This window comes from Cavia porcellus, unplaced genomic scaffold (assembly GCF_034190915.1).
Source record: "Cavia porcellus strain 051 isolate PalLab524CR breed Dunkin Hartley unplaced genomic scaffold, mCavPor4.1 scaffold_14, whole genome shotgun sequence".
Classification (NCBI taxonomy): domain Eukaryota; kingdom Metazoa; phylum Chordata; class Mammalia; order Rodentia; family Caviidae; genus Cavia; species Cavia porcellus.
Window position 1 is genome coordinate 72,157,507 of NW_026947497.1, and position 15,766 is coordinate 72,173,272.

Here is a 15,766-nt window from a genome sequence, read left to right on the forward strand (position 1 = left end):
AAATCTTTTTGTGCACTTTTCTGCAGACTTTCGATGAATATGAAACTGTTTTGTATTTCTCAGAAACTGTTTCTCATCTTTCACTCCCAGATCAGTTTTTGTAAGCTTTTACTCCAACCCAGTGTTTCTTTGTGTTTTGATCTAGTTTACTGTAACCTACAAAACTTTTATGGAAGTGACTTGAAACTGCATTTCATATATTGATTTTCTATATTCCTTTTTATTCAAAATAAGGTTGAGATAGCCATTTTACCTAAAGAGACAGCATTGTTTTGATGTTTGTTCTATTCTAATGTGTAATACATTTTTTTCCTAATATATAGACATGACTTTCACAAAGAAAAGAAAAATCTGTTTTGTCCACTTAGAGCTTCTGTGTTTGTGTTTTTACCAACACTTTATACAGAATAGAAAATGAGTCAACAGTATACTACTTAAGTAAAGTCTTTTTCCCATAATTGTAAGTTAAGACATCGTTTCTGTTAAGAACATGATGGTTGGTCTCATTTATTAGTTCAGTGCACTGTGTGTCTGTAATCCAACTATATTTCATTTAGAAGCTACCTAACTTGAAAAACTTCGTTAGGTTTCAGAATGACAGGTTACCTTTTTTTCTTTGTTAAGCTTCATGGAGGAAGTGAGTATGTGAAGAGCGTGGATTTCTGAGTTCTGGTGTTGATTACCTAACCAACTCTTCATGAGAGGGCTTTCATTCCTGGCTACAGTCTTAAATTAATACTGTACAAAGTCTATCAAATTGTACCTTTAATTTACACATACTTTCAGAGAATTAAGTATCTTAAATTATTGAAATAATAAAATCTTCCAAAAAAGAAAGGATATCAACAGCTTTTCAAGTGGCATTCTGCTTTATGTCTAGGTTTAGGGTACATAAATACTGTTCAGCCTTTCCGGAGTTAATAAACACGAGATGCTGAAAGCAGGCACTTTCGCCTTTATCTATCACAACTTTGTGTTTGTGTGCTCAACTTTTGTAAATATATGAGAACATTGTCAGGCATTACTGTGCAACTTTTAGTAATGTAAATTTGAGTAACTCTACATGCTCTTGATAGGTGCTCAAGCTGCCTGCTTTATGTTTTTTTAATCTTTTATTTTAGTTAAAGCAGTACTGTTCATTCTACATTATGACAAGGTTTATCTTTAAAGCAGTACACATTTAACACTATATATATAAACATGCATTTCTTCCTCATAGCATGAAGTTTAAAAATGTGTGTTTGTTCATCTATTCAGTCATGACATACTTCTTGCCAGTCACTATCATTGCTTAATTGTAAACTTATGTTGATAATTTTTCTGTGTCAACATGAGTGGCAGACAGAATTAAGGTTAGACTCCCAGCCCTGAGTGGTTTAAAGAAGCTTTTCAAAAGCTGAAAGAGAGAAAGCCAATGAGTTTTTTGTGTTTTACACATAGCATCTAGCCTCTTGCAGACATGCTGAAAATCTGAAAGGTTTCAGATGTCATGGAGAAGGCAGCCATGAGAACTGAGAAACCTAAAGACAGATTGTTTTGTGTTTCACTCTCTTATTTCCAAGCCACCGAATTCTACTTTGTCACAGAGTCTTATAAACAATATATTTTTTCCTGTTAGTAATATATTCATTTTGTTGTATTTACCTAAATGACAGCTGTCCAACTTGACAGAACAGAGTAGATGGCCAGCACAATCACTAAAAGGAGGAATAAAAAAATGCATATTTTCCACACAAATTGAGACAACAGAATTTATTGTAGGTTTCTGAGATACCTCTTAAAATATTTTAACTGATAGCTTACCAGCATAGTCATCAAAATACAAAACTGTATACGGGAAATGAATTTATGGAAAGCATACAATAGATAACAGCATTCTGAACTTCAGCTCAAAATTCATTTTGATACTGACATGTCTTCAACAGTACAATTGATTTGTCATTATTCACAACATAAGAATTTCTCTTTTAAGAATTTCATGATGCAATTTATAACAAGTTAGCAAAGAGAAGAAAATAGTATGCAAAATAAATGCCACAATTTCTTTATGCTTAATAGAGTTATACTTTGTAAGTAGTAGATTATATATCAGTATATCTTAATAGTGTTTTTATCTTTCTGAATCCAGAGAATAGGCTTTAGACACAGTATTTCCAAAAGCAAGCTAAAAAAGCAAACAAAAGAAATTCTTTATTAGAAAACTATTTTATGAAACCTTGTATTTGAATGAAATAGTCTACTAAAGAGACTTTTATAAAAATGTGCATTCAATATAGTAGCTACTACTTTTACATGAATCATGAAAATTAAATAAATAAAAACAGTCAGCTTCTCCATCATAATGGCCATATCGCATATGATTACTAATGACTTCTAGCCCGTGACTACTATGATGAACTATTAGAAAATGGTACCGCCTCAGAGGTTCTATTAGACAGCAGTGTTACAACACCTGTAACACACAGTCGACACCACAGCAGGTTGGCCTGTGAGACTCTATGCTACACAAAGAGGAAGTCACACAAGTAAAGTAGGGGCTAAATGTGCTTCTATTTATTGAGAAAAGAGGAAGTAAAAGTTCATTTTACAAACCACCAAATATTTAATTAGATCCATTCTTTATCACATTAAGTCTGCATACTCTGATTGTGACATGATGCCACAGATAAACCAAATTTAGTGCCTTTCCAATCTCCAGATGCATAAATAAATCATTATAAATCTTCTTCAGGCCATTCCCAACCAATTGCCTTACTATAAATTCATATAACATTATAAATGGCCTTTAATCTCCTTCTCCCTTAATGGCTTACAAAACTAAGACCATTGGAGATTAGGCTTTGATTCACCATAGGTTAGAAGGGTGCACAATGAAGAAGAGTTTTCAAAAACCTCATAAAATAGTTCAGCCAGTGGTTAAAATAAATGTTACAAGTCTGTCTGCGCATCTAGCTTCCCTGCCCATTAGATGCACTTTTCAAACCGGAATCCATGTGCCGATGACTGTCAAGACAAAGTATTATGAGAGCACTCAGCTTCTACTTCTCTTTTCTGCCAGAGCCACAGATTCTCTTAAGGAAAACCACATTCAAACCCTGTGAAAGCAGAAGTTTATTTTGAGACGTGGAACTGAAGACCTTGGCCCACTAATATGATCTTCTTTATATAGTATGCTTTGGAAAGTTACCATCACTGTCCTTTCTGTCCTTTGAATGTCTCTGTCTGGCTGAAAAATATAAACCTACATTTAGCCAAGACTTGTTCCACATGAGCAACTCAATTAAGTATGCAATGAAATGTAGTCTGGAGAATGTTTTGGACCCAGTTGAAAGAAACTGCTATAAATGAGACTGCCAGAAGAGCCAACTTCCCAGTGCCCATATATCATTTATCATTTACGTAAAGTGAAATTCCAGCCAGTATGCTGGTGTCTCTTGATGTCTGTCTAATTTGCTCTTGCATTCCTCTCTATAGCATGATGCTAGATATTAGACAGCTATGTTGGTTGTAGGCATTTATCAACTACACCATATATTAAATGACTAAAGAAAATTATAGCATTTCACAGTAAATGTAAATTTCTCATACCTTAAAGTGGATTTCTGGGCTCATCTCATCTTAATTGTTGTTTATGGTGGGCATGCCTATTTATGCCAACAGCACTGACTTCACACAAAATGCAGGCTAGATTCTGTGACCATCACCATAAATATATATTTAATTATAACATGTAGGGACATGTTTCAGTTTTTCCTTACCAAAAAAAAAAAAACAAAAAAACTGTTGTAGCACTTAAATCATTCTAACTCTTGTCCCAATTTCTTTCTACCCTTTAGAACAAAAAGAGGTTGTCTACTATCAGTGGTTCCAATTCTTTAGTCATGATCTCTTTAACCAAATATTCATCAACAATTCTTGTCAAAGCAATAACTGACCCTCTTATTTTCTTCTTCCTGGTACTAAAGAATGAATCAAGAAGCTCACACATGCAGGAAAAGTACCATAGTCCTGACCTGGTTCTCCAGGTCTTTTTAACCGGTTACTGGCCTTAAACTCATAACTCTGCTGCCTCAACCTCTCAGACAGCTGGGATTGAATAATCAGGACTACAAACATGTGCCACCATCACCAACAAATGATATTTTATTGATGAATTCAATTTGAATATCTCAGCTGTCATCTTACTGGATGTTGCCTAAGTCCAAAGCTCCTTCCAGGAAGCAGTTCTTTTACTTAACTTCTGTATATTATGTCCTTGGTTGCCTCCTTCCTTGGTGGCTCTTCTTCCTCAGTCATTTTGCTGCTAATCTTTCATCTACCCAGCCTCTAACTAGAATGGCCTGAAAGCCAGTCTTTGGATATATTTTCTCTATACCTGGAGTTACTGTTCGATGGACTCACAACAATGTTAAATGTGGATATGCTGGTAAACATCAAATTTCTATCTCAGATCTGGATTGTTTTCCTAAGTTCCCAATTAATATTGTCTATGCAAATAGCTACCAAGCAGTACTGTGATGTAGTACATGGCATAGTAAGTCCAAAATGTGCACAGTATAAGAAGCCCTATCACATGTGCCTCTCTACATTTATCATACAGCCCCAACCTCCTCACATTAGATATGGCTCCTGCACCTAGCTCCACCAGTCAGAGAATATTTACCTCTTCTGCTGCTGTGGTGACATTAGACACCATGTGTTCTTTATAGTGCAGGCAGAAAGCTGAATAAAAATGACCAATATACATAAAGCTCTGCGTAAACACAAAATAAAATGTATAGGATGTTGTACCACTGAAATTATATGGTTATTTTCTCTAAAACAATTTTCCAAGCACATCTCAATTTACTTACAACACTGTAGCATTTGACACTGGGTTCTACTCTAAGAGGTATTTAACTCTGACACAGTCTTATCAACTCATTAATGCAAACCAGGGAAACTAATATCATAAGTTAGAAAAATTTAAGAGCCATATTATGGAATAGCAATAAATGTAGTAAAATTGGCATATGAAAGAAACACTTTAAAATTTAGGTAGTGTGTCTCTTGAACTTCTAAAAGAAAATGTTGGAAGATAGCTTTGTTTTGGATACACTGAGCAAAAATAACAAGAGTTTCTAAGACCAGGAAGGAACTTGTATCTTTTTTTAGACAACTAAAAAAAGGACTAAAGAGAATTCCAAAATGTCTCAAAATGTTGAAAAGAGTTAACTATTTCCAGATCCTGAACACTGAAATTAAATTTTAAAATGACTTTTAGAGAGAAAGGCTCAGGATATACCACTTGGATTAAAAAGTTCAGGGGAAAAAAATCAGACTAATCATTGCCCGTTAGGGACTGTTACAAATATCTTCAGTGTAATGGCTGTTAAGTAAAGGGTTAGAATGCAAAATAATTAAAAGATTTTTAAGAAAATATTTGTGCATAAAATAACTGATATTCTTTCTAAATTTTTGAAAATTGTTACTACCAAAGAAATCATGAACCCTAGAATTAAAAAAAAAAGGCCATAAGTACTTTAAAACAAATTTAAAAATTGTACTGCCAAATTTGCAAAGTTTCAGAGACCTAAAAATTTTTTTCAGTTCACAAGAAAGGATATTTTTCCAAGTAGGACATATGTTCAAGGATAATGACAGAAAAGCAAGTCCTCAGAAAGAATAAAACAGCAAAGAAATCATCCTAGAAACTCTCCGGTCTGATTCAAGAAATCTTCTCCAATCCCAGTGTAAGGAGGCATTCACAGTATTTTTCCCAGCAAGGTTTCAGAACTGACAGAGGCTGCCATTCCTGGTTTTGTTTCCTGTTCTCCATTGTGAATGGAGTTGACTTTGTCTTTTTCCCTGTTCCTTTACCAGCTGTTGGATTTGTGTGGGCTGAATAGCTTGACTTTTTAGCTAAATCATCTGTAAGAGTAGCCAAATTATATCTGATGAAGACTGTTAAAACTATCTTGGAAAAACCCTGTTCTTTGTGTGTCAGCTGTCAGTGAAAGGGATTTAAAATTATATTTAATTGGAATGGAATGAGGGTGGTCTCTGTTTTTAGGAGAACAAAGGATTGATTGTGATAGAGGTAGTGCTCCCAAAATGATACAAGAATTTCCTTATATTTATTCCTGATCTTGCCAAATACATTACTGGACCCCCAACTGAGTAATTCTGTACAATGAACTTTAGTAGAAGCAAAGTGTATCACTTCTTCACTGAAGCAGTTAGGAGCTGGAAAGTGTCATCTGGGCTTCTCCTCTGCCTTGGCAATCATGGAAGCAATGAAGACACAGTAACATTCTAGGTAGTATAGCTACAAAACAGAAAGTTACTGCTACAGTTTGTGTCTAGATATTTCCCCAAGGTCTCATGCAGTCATAATGTTGCAGAGAAATCATTATCAAACTGAATGGAAGACTTTGTCTGAGGAGTCTAGAAAGCAACTTTTATTGACCAACTGCCTGCAGGCTGATGGGAATCAGTTCCAAACCACCAGTGATGAGTCAGTTTAGAGTTCAGTTTAAATGCAATTTGCAATTTGGAAGTACAAGGCTGGTGGCAGGTTGTCACATGACTGGTTACATGAATTAAGTAACACATTATCAGACAAGCTAGTTCTAAATAGATATACTTGAAAGGAATTGTTTACCATGATATAGGATCATCCTAGGGACAAGGGAAGGTGGTGTGAGTGGAACAAGTAACTTTAAAGGTGTCCTTGACTGGGCCAGTCTGTCCCAAACATGAAGTCCTTAAAGCACGTTGGAAACAATGTCTATTCTTCTAACCAAGGAAAAGCACAAACTGGATGGAGTCAAACTGACCCAGCACATTAACAAAGCAGAGCAGCTCTATACAGTCAAGACTGACTCAATTTAGCAGGCTAACTATGTGACAGGCAGCAGCATCATAGTTACCGGTCAGTAATTGATCTTTTGCTTTGCTATACAATATCTGTAAGTTTACTCTTCCATAATTGTGCCCTTACAATAGGGCTTTTTCAGAGGTGGCTGAATCTAGAGTGTGTGATTGATTCAGAGTGCAGTGCTGCGTTAAGGGTGAGTGATTGCTGGGTCAGTCTACTGATTGGATTGACACCACCTTAATCCCAGTAGATTGGATGCAATGTAAGGGACAAAAAGAGGCTTATCTCTCCCTGGTTGCTTTTGCTGTCTTATAGGTACCATGAATTATTCTCTGCCAAGTCACCCTGCCTCGGAGCCAATTAATTATAGACTGAAACCTCTTAAAATCTGTGCGTGGGGCTGGGGATTTAGCTCAGCGGCATAAGCGTCTGCCTTGTAAGCAGGCAGTCGTGAGTTTGATCCCTGGTACCGATAAAAAGGAAAAAGACCAAAAATAAATAAATAAATAAATAAATAAAAGCTGTGAGCTAAATAAACCCTTCCTCTCTTAATTTGGGGCTTTGGTTATTTTGTCCCAGTAACTAGAAAAGTAACTAAGAGAGTTACTGTTTACATCCACTGGATTTTTTGCATTAAGCTTCTGAGATTTGGGTTAAAATCAGTAGTAACAAATCATAATGTGGAGTTGTTTTTTGATACTTCCTTTAAACTATATATGTGGTTCTCCAGAAAATTTTATTGATACTTTGTTCAAAATATACTCAGAATCAGAACCTGTTCAACTTATTACAATAAGCTAACATCATTTATCTTCTAGACCATTAAAACAGTCTCATTAAAAGTCTCTGCTTCCATCTTTTGCAATGTATTCTACATAAAGAATCGAGTGATTCTGTTAAAATTTATTTTATATGATCACTGATTTGTGTATAACTTTCAGTGGTTTCCCAAGGACATGAACCACTAAAATCTTTCATCAAGCTCAAAATTACTTCCCTGCTACCTCCTACTTCCTTTTATACAGCTTTCTCCTTTAGACTCATTAGCTAAGTCTTTGGATGATATAATGTAATCTCTCTAAAATGTAGATTTGCCATCTAGAAAATAGTCACAGCATAACTATAACAGTGAATAAATAATCACCAAGTCATTTTAAGGAGTTAAGCTTAGATGATACAATATAGCAGGGAATGTTTTAAATTAAACTATCAATCCCATTAAAATTACTTTAATTGCATGCATTTTGGGATAATAAAAAAGGCATAAGGAAGTAAATAATTGACTAAAGGTCATATGATCAGAAAATGTCAGTGTCAAGACAATCTTGATCTAGACTTTCTGAGCATAACCACTGTATGCTGAGATATTAAAATAGGAAATGTTTGGAAAACGCTAAATTCTTAATATTAGTTTACCTTTCCTCCTCTTGACTATTATAAAATTATGTTTTTACAAAAATTCAAGAGAAATCTGAGATGGGTGACAAGCAAAAACAAATACAACTTAAGAATCTCACATCCCTGAGAAATAAAAAAAAAATGTGGTACATAAAATGTTTTCACAAGTAAGAACCAAGTCAACAAACCAAGTTTTCTTGAACCAAGTTTAAGAACTGCAAAAGGATTGTCTTCCTGAAATTGAGTTTTGAATTAAAATTTGAATTAAACTTTGAGTTCATAACTAGTTTTACAGCAGTGAGGATTTCCCTCAAGGAACAGATCCTGAAAGCCAGAATTGATTTAAAAGCTTGATTGCTTCCACTTTTGATCCCATTGGTATCAGTACTTAAGCCAAAGTTCTAGCAATAAGAAACTGTTTAAGCTTGGAAAGTGTGATTTTTTTTAACTGAACACGACAACCATGACAAACATCACATAAAGGCCTATAGCAACAATGTCATTAGAATCTGTATTTTTAAATGTGAGCCTTGATCTTGATGATTACCATTGGACTAAAAAATCAACCTAATCTCTTCCTGGTCAGAAATAACTGCAAAATGAATCTTTTCAAAGTCAGTTTTGGAAACTTGAAATGAAAGCTTACCTCGTTTATTAGGATGGGGAAGAGACAGACCATTTATGGCATAGGATATCTCAGCCTGCTTTGTATTTGTGAGTTGTCTTTTTAGCTTTTCTATCTGTTCAAGATTAAAAATGATAATTAATCTTTCATATTAACCATGCTATTTTCTGTAGAAGAATATAGGAAAAGTAAAACCAAAAGAGAGAAATATAAAAGAAAGGAATAAAAGAAAGTAAAGAAAAAGGAATAAATAACAAACAAGAAGTTTGCATGCACACCTTGGCTGGAAAAGATACATGACTCAACCAGAGATCAGAAAGAAACAGATTTTGGCAAAGCAAGTCACCTCGAGGTGTAAAGTGACAGGAAGCCTGAATAGCGACTTGATTTTATGCCACCTCTAATGAAAAGTTCTTTTCAAGCAGCTCTAACAAGATATGTGAATGCTTGGATTTCTTGAAATCCTTTTGAGCAGGAATGGCCAAGTACTTTAGAGACCAAAGGTTTCCACCCAGAATTCAACCCACTTTGAGTTTTAACTAGTTCTCTCAGTGCATAAACCCCAAAGATCTAATTTATTACAGATGCATTAAGTCTGGACCTTTGCATGTCTCCACATCTTTTTTGCCTTGAAAAGAATTGGCCATGCAATTTAAAGAATAATAGACTAGCACCCAATTGTATTTGCAGTAGTGTAGATGCATCATGGTGACTTTCAAATGTTCTTCATAGCATACGAAGGACTAGAAAAGATGGGGTTGAAGGGAACTCCCTAGCCAAAAAAGAGCTGCAGCCCCTCAAATATAGCTGCTCAAAGTGGAGGAGAAACTTCAGTCATCTATTTGGTTTGCAGAAACTGCGTGATATTTGTTTTGGGAGAAAATATTACTGCTGTTTAAAAAAATACTAACTTCAGAAAACGTCAATCAATAGTTTCGCATTTTATGAATGAGCTTTCTAGAGAATTATTGCACAGCCCAAGATCTCCTAGGTAATTAGGGAGCCAACTACAATACAGATTTCTGTACATTTTATTCCGTGATCACATCAGCCATCATTTTGTTTTCTGTGTATTATTTTAGTATAACTGCTTTTATTCCTAGTGAATTACTCTAGCAGGAATAAAAGTTTCAAATTACAGTCTTAATAATTTAGAAAAAACAAACAAAAAAACCCACCATGCCGGAGATATAGCTTAGAAGCAAAGTGCCGACCTGACAAGCATGAGGCCCTGAGTTGAAGGTCCATCACAAAAGCAAACAAATCTTTAAAAAATGTAAAAATAAAATTGCTATATAATTCTTATAAAAATTGAATATTTTAATATTTCACACCTTACCTCGTTAAATTCTTCTAATTTGTGATCCACTTCTACAACTGCAAGAAATATTTATCATATGAAAATCATACATGGCAAGTAATATTTAATTCACTTCAGAACACTCATTCAGGATCTTATCTGAAAGGAAAATTTTTCATGCAATGTGAGGCCATTCATACATTTTTAATGTAAAATCTTTATTATGCTTTTCAATGCCCATAATATTGAAATGAATTCACCCATATCACGTGAAAACGATTATTTCTAACAATAATGTTTTTAAAAATAGACTATAGTTCTGATATGGACTGTTACTTACAAATCAACTACCATGTTTTTCATGATACAAGCAAATGATTATGGAGCAATATGAAGTGAAATAAGGCACAACACAAATCTTATGTATAATTGGATAAGAAGGAAAGTTTTCCAAAACGTTAGTGCTAAAGTGAAGTTTCCAAGTTTAAAAATTTGGATATGAGTTCTTCTTTTCATAGTTTCATTTATTTCTTCAATGAAAATATCTTACTTCTAATTTTAAAGTATTTTAAATGCATGTATTTCTAGATTATTTATTTATTTATTAGTGCCAGGGATGAAACCTGGAGCCCAACATAACAGGCAACACTATACCACTGAGCTACATCTCCACAATCTTAAAGTTTTCTTTTAAACTAACATTTTGCTTGTATATATAAATATTTCTTTACATACTTCAAATATTGTTTGAAAGGTACCACATTTTCACACTGTCACATTTTATCATAGGTCAGGCTTGCTAAGTTTCTCTCAAAATATTGAATTTCCCGGAACAAGTCTGATGCATATTTGTCAAGCAGATTCCCCTGTATTTCATATGAGAACAATCTCACTTGATGGAGCTTTAATTTCTAGTTCAGTCCACAGCAGCCATTTCCCAAATTGGAAGAATTTCATTGAAAAAAGCCAGGAGACTCAATACCACAGAACCTTTTATGAAATTTCTAGTGGAAGTCTATCAATGTAATAACCTTGAAATATTTAAAAAGAGAAAATACTGTGTCAGTGTAGTTTTATCAATGAGATGAAAACATGAATAAATGTAACTCTTTTTAACTGGATGGTGATCAGTCCCATCAGGACCTTCAAATCAAACAAAATAAGTTTCCCATATTTTTTATGTCTCCAGGGGTTTCAGTTATAAATATAAAGCAAACTTTAAGCCTTGAATGTAGCATACAAGGGAATTGATGCTATTTAATTTAATGTAAATTAACATTTAGAAAGCAAGTCCAAAGATAGTCTAAATCTTGTTATTTTTTTAATAGAAAAAATTGACTTTATTCTTAACTCACCCTTCTTGGAAGGCCTTTGGAAATCAAAAATTTTGTTCAGTAGAGCCAGCAACAATTCCTCGTGATTCATCTCTTCTTTGTCTGGAAACCATTCATCTCCTGTGGTGATCACATACCAGGATTTTCAATCGTGAGCAGTTGAAAGTGTCTCAGTTTAAATGGGTTACATTCATGGGTGAAAGAGGGTAAACAGGTATCAGATCCAGATGAGCATTTTAGAAATCAGCACAAAGTTGAAAACAAAGAAAGAGAGACTGTGACTATTTGTGGAAATTTCACTTGTGATCTTCCGGCAGTGGAAGTACAGGTGAATGCTACTTTCCCTTTATAGTTTGTGTTTTTGAAATGAGAAATAAAAGTCAAACACTGGTTTTCAACTAAAAAAAATACAATTTGTTTTTGTGGTTTTACTCTCTCTCTCAGCACTATGTCTTTATTCTGGAACAGAAACTGCAAAACCTGACTCAAGCTATGAAATATGAATGTATAATAAGATTTCTTTTAATAATGCCATTGAAATAATTATTAGTATAATGTCACCACCTTTGAAAAGTAGCCTAAAAAATAAAATGTTTGTTACATAACTTTAGGAGATCATTTTCGCCCTTAATCTTTCTTTATATCAACAGTGGGCAAAGGTGGATTAATAAATTGATGTTTTCAAGGGAAAGTATGGTGGTTTTAGCTACAGGAATGACCCAAAACCTGACTAGAATGTTTCCTTTAAATTATTTGCCTTATCTTTGTCTACAAAAAGTCAGTTGATGAACTAAATTAAATCACTAATTGAAAAAAAGGAAAATAATTTGGAAGAGATGAAAGCATCAATGTTTTCTACATGGGCAAACGTTAGTTTATTGTTGTTCAGTTCTTCAGTTTTCTTTATTTCATGGACAGAGAAATGACCTGTGGGTTTTTTTTTTTTTTGCCATTTTAATAATCTGAAATAGTTCTAGAACGTTTTTATTTCACATGAATTATATTAAAAAAAACTCAAGAGTTTAGTTTAAGAGAAAAACATGATTATTTAATAATATAACTTCATTGAATCATCAAAATATTAAATTATAATCTTTAAATTTTATTTTCTTTGGTACAGGGAATAGAAATTAAAATTGTGCTTTTCAGGCGGGCACGTGTGCCACTGAGCTACATCCCCAGCCCCTAAAATATTTTAATTGAGGGAAAAAAGCAACATTAAGAGTCAGAAGGTAATGACAATTTGTTTCACAAAGAAAATTATGATATTTTGGTAAGAGTGATTTGTTGCTTTCAATTGAGGATTTATGGAGGCTCAGAAGTTAATTGGAAATATACAGAAAGATTGCAAGCTTTCATCTGTTTAATTTACAGTCTACTTTTCTGCAATATGTAAGAGGAATGCTTTTCATACACACACAAAATATATTATTTGCTTCCAGTGACTATAACTGGATGACTTGTACAGTGATTATGGTGTATAAATATTTGTCCTCAGAATTCTTGTCAGCTTAAACATAAAATGTCTACATGTGAATGTACCTTTGGCAAAAGGTTGGCAAATCCACTCAGACACCACAGTGAACACTTCAGCAAACCCACAAAACACTGGATCTTAGGCACTTAGTTGTTCCCTGTCTTTTCAATATATGTAGCATTTGATATATGTAGCATTTATGTGAACAGAGACAAAGTCAGCCACTTTCCAAATGATAATATAACAAAAAATAAATTATCCATAGTCCTCTTCATTGTGATACTCCTTTCCACCCACTTTTTTTTGGTGAGGAATTTTCCAGTTTAGGCTTCTGGTTGAGGTACACTTCTAAAGACCCCTGCCACATAAAAATCAGCAGGACTGTGTCACTGGTGTTGGGTATTCTTTCTTGAATAGAGAGAAGACTGGCACCCTAACTACACAGTCTGGGTTAGCAGATAAATGCTTTTAAAATAAAGTTGAATATGTGGTTGCTTTGAAATATGTACATAGTTAGAGAAAACCATTCTCATGTTGGAGAATTTAGATCAGAAATAGTCTTAATAATAATTTCTTCTTTTATTTACATATGATAAAACTGACATCAAAGGGGATCTCCAGAGACAAATATTTCCACTGTATTGCTAGTGATACAAGCAAATCACTGCGTGGAATTCTGAAGCCAGAAATATTAACTTTAATCTAGAAAATGCTGTAGAGGTAGATTATTTATATTTCATATACTCATGAAATCAGAAGTAGAGTTACCACTGACATATACTAATTTATGTCAGCACATAACCATATTTTTCCTCATTTGTACACTGTGTTAAACATTAGAAATCTCACCACTGTATAGAAAGAGTACAAAAGCCTACCAAATTCAATGATTTTGACAGACCAAGATAAAATATGAATACTAGGGCTGAATCTGGATCTTTGATTCCTGAGCTTATATTTATGTTTCTGACACTATTTGCCTTTCAATGTGAAAACATCTATGAATAAATAATAAAGTTTCAAAAATTCTATTTCCACTGTTGGAAGCACTGCTCTAATTAAACTTGATTCTTTTTGCATTCTAATTTGTTCCCTAGATGTAAGAAAAGCATAAAATGGTATGTTTCCTGACAAGGTCAATTAGATGAAAGAGAATTTCAAACTGGAACGAACGTAACTTTAAGAATGTTATTGCAAGCCATTGCTTTTAACACACAAAGAAATATATAAAAGTTTCAATGAGGCTAAATTTGTTTTACCTAAGAAAACAGTGTTAAACCCAGCTCTACTAATTCTCAGATTAAGTGCTTCTTCTATTATGAAATATATTTGAAATGTATTAGAAGATCAAAAATGGTAAGAGCAAAACTTTATTTTCATCAATTTTATCATCTTATAGATTCTTTTAGAATTTATAAATTTATTTACTTCAGTTAAGTACCATAAATCTGACAGAAATCTGATGGTAAATACAGTCAATTTAAAATGTATTGCCTTCCTACAAGACAATGTGGAGATTTCCCCATGTATTAATATTTTCAAATCTCTGCACACATTTTTTATCTCAATATATTTTGCTCTTAGATGCTCTCTTTCTGGGATAATTTACTAGTAATTTACTAAGGCAAAACAAACCTACTTCTTTCTCTAAGACAAAACGTTGCAATGTGTACTGATTATATTTATGTGTATTACTATTTAAGCATTCCTGATAATTGGTTGCACAGTGCAAATAAAAAACAAATGCCCTGTAATTAGAAAAATTAAAGTGTATCTGAAATTGACTTAGTACAATTTTAGATAAAATTGATTTGGTACAATTTATTTGACAAGAAAGTCATCATATATTGAATTCAGAACAACAAATATTTTAAGGAGGTCAGGTCATTAAGTTATTGTCTTAAAACCTTATTTCGTTAGTGACAGAAAAAAATCAAAGTGATGCACACAGAAAATAAGGAATATTTACACACCTGTCTGATAGTCATGTGCACGTACCTTCGGCAAGATATGGTCGTCCACGCACACATTCCAGAAGGATTGCTACAGATAACAAAGGTAGAAGTCCGAAACAAAGAGAAGTTGAAAGGACCTTCATGTTAAAATTCTTCTATGCTAACAGATAAACTCACTATCTAGGTCAAGACAGATATTTCAAATGTCTGTACAACACAGCAGAGTTCCCTTTTAAAGGCAAGCACGCTTCAATTACAAATCTATATAAAGAAAAAAATCATAAAATGTAATGCATTCTGTCAACATGATTCACAACTTGGAGAAGTGACAGGTAATTACACAGTCAATGGCAGGAAGAAGCCAATCAATACATTTCACATGGGCCCATTTGCTAAAAGCAGACACCTCTATGCATGGCCAGGTACCCAAACAGATGCTCAAACAGAAAGCACAGACTTGGAATCCTGTTATTTAGATTTTTATTATTTATTGTGTGATTTTTTTTTTTTTACTCCAGGACTAATTTACCTCAAATGCTATTAATACTAAAGACAAGAACACAGAAGCCAAGTAAAAGTGGGAACAATTTCTTTGACTTTTTTAGAATGAAGGAATGGTTTTCCTGATAGCAATGCAGACATTATTTTATTCTTTTTAAAAATTATAGGAATTGTTTATGTTACTTACATTTTTAAGGAATTAGCACACATATGTATTGCATTTTGATCATTGTAACTTTACCCCTGCAAATAGATTAAATTTGAGAAAATGGACCTGTGAAATGAATTATAATGGAATAACATTTTGTCTCACTGCA

At 33.6% G+C, this 15,766-nt stretch overlaps 1 protein-coding gene across 1 annotated transcript; it reads right to left on the minus strand.

The window, feature by feature from the left end:
- Window positions 1-1,587: 1,587 nt before the first annotated feature.
- On the minus strand, window positions 1,588-15,119 carry Uts2b (urotensin 2B). Its single transcript, XM_063260511.1, has 5 exons — window positions 14,992-15,119; window positions 11,538-11,636; window positions 10,222-10,259; window positions 8,904-8,997; window positions 1,588-3,095 (listed from the first exon to the last, which is right to left on the minus strand). The coding sequence occupies exons 1-5, from the start codon at window positions 15,089-15,091 to the stop codon at window positions 3,073-3,075; spliced, it is 354 nt and encodes a 117-aa protein (XP_063116581.1). The 5' UTR covers window positions 15,092-15,119; the 3' UTR covers window positions 1,588-3,072.
- Between the last annotated feature and the right edge of the window lie 647 nt (window positions 15,120-15,766).

Excerpts from the sequence above, each read along its gene's own strand:
- Uts2b (XM_063260511.1), bottom strand. The coding sequence starts at position 15,091 with ATGAAGGTCCTTTCAACTTCTCTTTGTTTCGGACTTCTACCTTTGTTA. Across the intron at positions 11,637-14,991 it reads ACGACCATATCTTGCCGAAG|GAGATGAATGGTTTCCAGAC; the intron begins GTACGTGCACAT and ends TGATCACCACAG. Across the intron at positions 8,998-10,221 it reads AATTAGAAGAATTTAACGAG|ATAGAAAAGCTAAAAAGACA; the intron begins GTAAGGTGTGAA and ends AATCTTGAACAG.